General features: G+C 37.8%; 1 protein-coding gene across 1 annotated transcript; it reads left to right on the forward strand.

Moving 5' to 3' along the window:
* The first annotated feature begins 6111 nt into the window (after positions 1-6111).
* LOC143710176 (parvalbumin-2) lies at positions 6112-7758 on the forward strand. Its single transcript, XM_077201156.1, has 5 exons — positions 6112-6142; positions 6584-6654; positions 6745-6877; positions 6982-7091; positions 7494-7758. Exons 2-5 carry the CDS (start codon positions 6594-6596, stop codon positions 7517-7519), a joined length of 330 nt encoding a protein of 109 aa, XP_077057271.1. The 5' UTR covers positions 6112-6142; positions 6584-6593; the 3' UTR covers positions 7520-7758.
* Positions 7759-8558: the final 800 nt, after the last annotated feature.

The raw sequence follows: 8558 nt of genomic DNA on the forward strand, positions 1-8558 counted from the left end.
AAAGTGTAGCACTCTGTATTCTCAGTTGTCGGCTTTACATCCTTAATCTAATCCTGAACGGATGCTATATAAGGCCAGAGATGTTCAGTAGATTTTGCTGTATGCTGTGTCACTATAAATTAAAAATAAAAAAAGCTCTGTCAGTCTCGGCAGCCTGCCTGCCTTTGCTCTGCACTCATGGATCAGGTTTAGGGTACTGTGAGTGAGAGGACATAGGCCTACTCTATAGAGAAAATTATTATTGTTATTATTTTTGGTGATATTCCTCAAATCAGTTTTTTTAGAAAGAATTATAAAACATGTGCATATGTTGATCCTCTTTTATGCACAATTAATTAAATAAGAGGAGGGTAAATACAGAGAACCATCTGCAAAAGAAATTAGTTATTTTGGAAGGCATCCATAAATCCTTTAAATAATCTGGATCCAACTTTATCTTGTTGTGAGTTTCATTAAAAACTTTCTCTTAACTCACATTACTGCATGATGCTGATCAGATTAATTAGTTTTATGTAGTCAATAAACTGAAATGAGATTAAAAGCAATACAAAATATTTTTGGTCAGCTTCTAAAGTAAACTAAAGTCCATAATAATTTTCGTGTAATTCTGTTTTTTAAACACATTATTTTAATTAAAGATCAAAAATGAATCCTACATACTAATCACTTTTATCTGACAAACTTTAATGGCAAGTCTGATATTGGACTGATATTGGTCTAAAGTGTTGAATCACACATCTGCAACCTTTGCACTATAAACTGTAACCCAAGCATGTTTTACTTACTGGGACCCCTTGCCTTGTATTTGCCCCTCGTAGCTCTGTTTACAAGATAGAGTTGTTGTTAAGTAAAAAGCCACCTGTTTTGAGTCTGGCAGACGTCTCACTTACTGGAGCTTTGAAACTGCCACATGAGATTGTACCAGACTGAGAACATGTACGTGATCTCAAAATAGAGAAAGGAAAAAACAGTTACGATATAAAATGCTATAAAAATGCGATGCCAGGTTTGTATCCAGTGTCACTGCTGTGTACTGTGATTCTGCTAAGTGTGAAGTCCATCCAAGAGATACTATCATACTCATAAAAACAAGAGCCAGGCCTATGGCGACTTAGGGAAACCCCAAAGGTACTGTACAAGGAGAGGGACAGTCACCAAGTCGTTGTGCCAGTGGCATTCCCTGCTCCTGTTGCATGGCTGACAGCATTTCGGTCCAAAACTCATTGAATGAAAGACAGGTCTACTACTTGGGACAGACTGACCGCATGAATGATCAAATGTCTGGCTATGCACATGCACATTGAGCTTTCTATGCTAAGCACTGTAGCATTCTTAGAAATGATAAAAAAAACAAAATAGTCAATGGAGAGCATTCAACCAAGAAAGGCTGGTGTGATTTTACACACAAACATCCATTCCCATGATGCCACGTGTATGCAGTCTGCTTGGTGAGCTTAAAAGGAGACAAACTTTGTTAATATTGATGTTAAGTTGACAGTCAGTTAGCTAATTTGTGTGCTAAGCACCTCCGCTAAGCGATTTCAAAAAGCTTATAAATCCTTATCAGCTGTTATTAAGAAGCTTGTTTTTGCATTGTTAACCTTGAGAGGTATCATCAGAGAGGTATCATCATATGGCCGTCTCTTATCACAGTCAGAACACTCTTAGCACTAAATCCCGATTTTTAGAATATTACTTATGGCATTCATAATCATTATCAGTCTGAATACTAATCCATACCATTAAACTTTATGGAATATTCCATTTAAGCAAGTCACAGCCCACCAAAACCAGATGGAAAGGCCTCTTTTTGCATGTCAGCATGGCATTGGGAAAGACCTGGAGCTCCTGGGGGGCTTTTCTAATTTTCAGTGCCACGAAATCAACTGCTCACAGGCTTTGTTGGAGATGACATGACATCCAAGAGTGGAGCGGCATGGCACATGAGTGGCATTACTCAACTGATCCAACTTTTGGTGATCTCATTGTGGAGGTCCAGGACTCTCTCTGGCCTCTTGCCACTTATTACAGGTTCCCAAGGGGCATATCAACGATCAGCACAAGGGGAATTCGCAGCCTGGCAAGATAGGCTGCTCAATTAGCACCTTCGTGTATTTCACAGACATGGGAGGGGAGCGGTCTATGGCTACATCTCTCTCTCACGTGCAGGGGGAATCGTGGGACAGGTGTTGCGTAAGGCCTGATTTCATCAGCGTGTAAATCAGGCTGTGAGGAAGAATGCCCAAATGTGCTCTAAACATGTTTGTTTTGTGTGTGCCTTCAGATTTACGGCTAATGATGTGTTCTGGGCCGAGGTCACTTCAGGGTGTCCATACATGCACACACAAACATTCCAACTACACACACATGGTGTTGAGTGATTAATGTCGGGGAAGAGGAGGGGCGGGAACTGAAACTGAGGCGGCCGTCTTGGCTAAATCTGAGAGTCCCATCGGCATGCTTCCATCACAGCTGGTCAGCTGGAAATAGATATAGATGCAACTAAACCCGAGAGACAGGGAACAGCAAAATCTCTGCCCTCGTTTATGAAAGACATGATCAGCTTTAATTAGGGCCAGCTTTTCAAAAGTATTCCCATCATGAGAATCCCTCATTGTAATTTAATGTTCACGATGACAATGCTGTTGGCAGATGATCGAGAACAATTGATGATACACTGAACGAGTTGTAAATCTATCAAGAGAGGCTTAGAGAGAAATCTAAGTCTGTTACTGAGAACCTTGGCTTGGAAAAAAGCATCTCAAAATAAAACGGGGCGTGTTCCAGACATGTAATGATTTAAATACAGTAATTGCAAACACATTGCACTTATCAACTTGTTAATCATTTCTTTTAACTACCCCCTGACTGACAAATGTAACAAGTATTTATGAAAATAACCACAGGAATGAATACATTGTAATTGATGAATAAAGTGCATATTTCAACATCAAGATTTAAAAGGGATATTGGTAACATTTGTTAACATGAACTAACAATGTGCAGTAAATTCTTACAGCATTTATAACCTTTGTTAATCTTAGTTATTAAAATGTTCATGTTAGTTCACAGTACATTAACTAATGTAAACATTTAAACAATTGCAAAATGCAAACATGTAAACAATTAACATTAACTATTAATACAGGCTCTAGAAGTATTGTTCATTGTTAGTTCGTGTTAACTACAAATGTGAAAATTGTAAATCGTTATTTCACACAAAAAACTGCCATCATTTACTCGCCCTCATGTCTTTCCAAACCTGAAATATGACCTTATTTCTTCTTTATTGTTCTTATTTTGAGTACACGATCACAGAATTTTTATTTTTTGAGAACAGAGTGCATCTATCAATGTTATTTTACCTTTTTAAATGATCCTTCTGTGTTTACATTTATTCATTTAGCAGACGCTTTTATCCAAAGCGACTTACAAATGAGAACAATAGAAGCAGTTAAACTAACAATAGGACAACAATATGCAAGTGCTATGACCCTTCCCAGTTTAATCTAACGCAGTACATGTACTTTTTTGTTTGTTTTTTGTAAATAGATATAGAATAGAAGAGAAAGTGTTAGTATTACTGTAATGGATCAAGTGTTGCATATTTAAAAGTACAAATAAAATATCAGCTCATAAAATATGAGATGCACGCAAAATAATTATAAAAGAATTTGCTGTTTTAAATCACATAGCATTACATTTTTCCAAGAAATACCTACACTACAAAAAAATACTTTTAGGGATACAACAGCTTGCACTCAGGCAATACTATCAAGCTGAAATTGTTACACCTTATTTTCCGCAAAAAGTTTCATTGTAATACTTTAAGAATGCATATTACTACTAAGGGTATAATATGCACATTAGGGGTAGATAAGGTACAAACTCGTCCCTTTTTGTACCCCTGAGACACATTTTTCTGAGCTCAACATGTTCAGTTACTAAAACTAGTCTGGAAAGACACAATCAACACTCAACAACAAAGAACAACCGCCATTAAGTTTGGTTTGTCCACTCACACTAGCAAACCATTCACACTAACATTTTTTACTTGTCAAAATATAGATTTTACATAGTTATTAACACTGTTCTCAAAACAATAAAGACTCAAAGAGAAGCAAAAAAAATATTTCTTTGTTTTGTTAAATACAGATTTAAATCATTATTATGCCAAATAATGTTATATTCTAAATCACCTTCACTCACCAGGTCAAATCTTTTCTCTGTCCCTTTAAATAGCATTTAATGTGAGAGGCTCCGAAAGCACTCGATACACCTGATGTAATGTATAAGCAAGGACAAAGAAAAAAGGTGTTATTGAGGAAATGAGAAGCCCAGCCCCGATCCCCCTCAAATCCCTGTCATTCAGGAAACATGGCCTTCCTGCAAACAAGAGGTAGTATGGAACGGGACAAGGCCACAAGGGCAGGTAGTGGGCTGGAAGGATGTTTTTGTCGTTGCTTTGGCCCCTGGTTGGCAGCACACACCAGCAGGCAGACGTCCATCCTCAGGAAAAGAGCCTGTGGAGGAAGTGAAGCTGACGTCACATCAGCGCACTGTAGATCAGCACGTGCACAAAGACAAAGCATATAGTGGAGTCGCGTAAACACACGAAAACAGCTGGACTTCATCTCTTTGTGTTTTAACACGGATCGAGCCTTAGACCTTTGATCTGTGTGGAAATTAAACACATTTCTCTGCGCACAATTCTTCATACGGCCACTACCTTTAAATCATATTGTGTAGGCACACGTCCAAAAATGACAGTGAAGCAATAACAGGATGTTTACTAAGATATTCACGTCAAGTAAACGGACCAATGATATTGAGTGACACATCAGATCTAATATAAAGCATGAGTTTTTTGGTGTTTGTTTGTTTAATTCAGTAGATTGTGAGGTGCTTTACTCGAGTCACTATTACAATGGCTTGTACTTTTGTGTCCTGGACTGGTCAGGTTGTGTAAAGGACACAGCTGGAGATGACATACAAACACTGGTGGTTTTTGACATTGTGACATTCAATATCTCTGTGACTACAGCGATCTTTGTGAGTGAGGTGTGATGGAGCCTGGCTGGTCCTTGACAGTTACAACTGCAGGCCTCAGAATTTCCACAGAGTGGATCACTCTTTTGATTTTGCAAAGTACAATATTTGTAATCGCTCGTGTAGCAGGTTTGTTTTGTTCCACATCATTTTTTGTGCGTATTGGTTATAAGTGTTAAATACACATATTCTTTAAGGTAATGTGTGAGATATAGCCTCCTTCAGAAACAAAACCTTAAGTGTTTTATCATATTTGCTTGTTATCTGACACTCTGAAACGTTTGCTCCTGTCCAAGCCCCCAGCTGTCCCAGAATCTGCAAAGCATCATCTTGCATGTAGAATATAAATATAGTAGACTGTAAATGGGTCACACCCCTCCACAACCACCACCCTTCCCAAGAAAAAAAAAGAAACATTAAAAAATATTCTTACTCATTTCCCTGCAGGGTGAAAAATATGTGGAAGGAATAATAATGGAATTAAATAAAAAAATTAAACGAATAAAATAAACCAAATGAGAAAAACACATACAAAATAATAAAGTATTCAATCCTACTTTACTGAACTTCATAAATGTATACATGGATAGAAAATAGTAATTTAATTTTATCCAGCATGATAAAATAATAAAGAATTCAATCCTACTGTACTGAACATCATAAATGTATACATGGATAGAAAATAATAATTTCATTTTATCCAGCATGAACTTACGTGCCTGTTTCTAAAGGAATAAAGGATATATGACTGACCGCAACAAGTGGTTCCAAATTAAACCGGTTGGAAAATAATATGAGCATTTTTCTAATATGAGAATTACTGCACTAAATGGCATTGCGCAAATGTTCATGCAAACACTGATGTGCGCTAGGATGTCCCTTCTATGCTTCCCATAAGGAATCAGAGCATCGCCGTTTGAAAGGATAAAAATAGAGCTATAATGACGAGTGGACACATTTTTTTCGAAACTTTACCCAACCTAAGCAAATGGTGTTCGTTACCACCCCAGAGACAAACGTATAAAAGCCAAGCCCAAGGGTGCTTTGGGTAGTCGTCGAACATCTGTGGAACAGTTGTCAGCTCAGCGCAAAGGTGAGTTTACCGGATGATAGGCCATGAGGATCATACACCAGGGCTCGGTGAATTGCTCTGATCACCATGGAATATGATTAACGAAAAATGGAGGAACAAAAATGAGGATGTAAATGGACTTGCAGCAGGACCGAAAATGTGATAATACACCAATCTCTTCACTTAACCAAACCAAGGACCTGCTATACTTTCTGAGATTTTGGATTTTTTCATTAGGCTGGCATTCTCGCATGATCTAACAGAGATCATATTTTGACTGTAGGAAGAAGTTTAACTGTAGTGGGAGAATTGAAGGTTATTTTGTGTTTTGGTGGCTTTGCAAGGTTTCTTTTTAGGAATAAAGGGGCTAAATGTGAATTTTTAAAATTTTACAATTTTACAAAATTGAGTGTCAAAAACCTTGCTTAATGTATCATCATCTTATGTGGGTCTTATTTCCAGAAAAATCAAAATGGCATTTGCTGGTATTCTCAAGGACGATGATGTGGCTGCAGCCCTTAAGGAGTGCGCTGGTAAGACACATCTGCTATAACTCTCCACAGAAAAACAATAGAATATTGAATTTGCCGATTTTTTTCATGTATTTTAATGTGTAATCCCAGCTGCTGACTCCTTCAACTACAAGAGCTTCTTCGCCAAGGTTGGCCTGAGCGCAAAGACCCCCGACGACATCAAGAAGGCCTTCTACATCATTGACCAGGACAAGAGCGGCTTCATTGAGGAGGATGAGCTTAAGTAAGTGTAGTCTTAAATCACGTTTTCATATTAAACTGACCTGGTGTCTACTGGTTCAAACCCTGGAACAAACTTGAGATTGATTGTTTGTTTGTGCTCTTCAGACTGTTCCTGCAGAACTTCTCTGCTGGCGCCAGAGCGCTCAGTGATGCAGAGACAAAGGCCTTCTTGAAAGCTGGAGACGCTGATGGTGATGGCATGATTGGAGTTGATGGTAAGCCTAGGTTACTTAATCTCGTATTCATACATTTTTTATGACTTTACAGTACTGAGGCGTCAAAATATTAAACGACAATACATGATTCAAACTATGAATTCTGGTGATCCAATCAAGCTTTAAAAAATCTTTGTTACAAAACATCTTTTTCCTTCTTACATTTTTAGCTCTTGACTTTGTTGCTAGTTTTATATTTAAAGCAGGCCTGCTATAGTATATGTGGCTAACCAACTAGATATACCAATAGACCTGCAGTGAAACTTCAACTAGCCTATTTAGTTCTGTAATAATCTTAGAGGTTGTACCTCTAAACTTTAAGTGGTTTTTAATGATATGAATGAGATCTTAAAAATCAGTTTCAGACTGTAATTGCTTTCTTTATCATTTTTCTTTCCACAGAGTTTGCTGTGCTTGTAAAGGCCTAAGCATTCATCGACCCTTGTCTTTGGAACCAGAGCTCCGCTTACCTATCATCTTTTTTATATTTATTTATGAATGCCCTGCAATCTCCTCCTTGCAAAGAACGCACGCTCAATGTCTTGAAAAGCTATTTATTATTAATGTTGTTTCATTGCATTGTATTGTTCTGTAAAAACCTACTGTGTGCAAACTTACAACCTCTTTTGCACTTTAAGGAAATAAAAATACATTTGATTTAAAACAACATTCTTGGCTCAATATCTTATTCTGAATTTCACAGGTGGGAAGAAATCCTAAAACTGTTAAAACAGTTTCTAGGAAAACATAAGAGTGTCTATGGACAGTGGTTTATTATCACAACCGATACATGTAGAAGATGCACAGGCATTAACATTTTAGTAAGCAGTGTGAATGAGTGGGCCTATAGGTATTTAGTTGAAATGAGAGAGGAAAAAACAGCTTTTGAATGTGAACAGGGAATGGCTTAGAGTGACCCGTGTCTAACACATTCAGGAAGCGAGCTAATGAGCCTTGCGCAGGCATCACTTACAGCTCTCAGTCACTGAGGGAGATTGTCACTTTATACTCAGATCCCATATCACACACGACACAACATGACTAAAGCAAAGGAGGAGAATCTCACTTTCTGTTTTTGAGTGTACTTTTAACACCACAGTTGTGTATAATTGTTATACTATACTAATTAAAATCTTCACCTCTCTTTGCCAAAGAAAGAAAGAAAGTTATCCTCTAGTCCAGAGGTCTTCAATCCTGCTCCTGGAGGGTCACTGTCCTGCAGAGTTTAGTTCCAACCTGGTTCAGCACACCTGCCTTTTTATATTCAAGCATCCTGAAGAGCTTGATGAGCTAATTCAGGGGTGTTTGATTAGGGTTGGAACTAAACTCTGCAGGACAGCGGCCCTCCAGGAGCAGGATTGAAGACCTCTAATATACTTCTTTTCTGAATCAGATCTTATATAAAGAGTAGGCTAAGTGATCATTCTGAATTTAAACTAGATATAGTAGTGTTACTAATATTTCCTA

The sequence above is a fragment of the Siphateles boraxobius genome, unplaced genomic scaffold, assembly GCF_051911475.1.
Source record: "Siphateles boraxobius isolate OS27281-9 unplaced genomic scaffold, OSU_SipBor_1 46, whole genome shotgun sequence".
In the NCBI taxonomy this organism is placed as follows: Eukaryota; Metazoa; Chordata; class Actinopteri; order Cypriniformes; family Leuciscidae; genus Siphateles; species Siphateles boraxobius.

Bases quoted from the DNA above. Each gene is read 5' to 3' on its own strand.
- LOC143710176 (XM_077201156.1), top strand. From the start codon at position 6,594: ATGGCATTTGCTGGTATTCTCAAGGACGATGATGTGGCTGCAGCCCTT. The intron at 6,655-6,744 runs GTAAGACACATC...GTGTAATCCCAG, and splicing joins AGCCCTTAAGGAGTGCGCTG to CTGCTGACTCCTTCAACTAC. The intron at 6,878-6,981 runs GTAAGTGTAGTC...TGTGCTCTTCAG, and splicing joins ATTGAGGAGGATGAGCTTAA to ACTGTTCCTGCAGAACTTCT.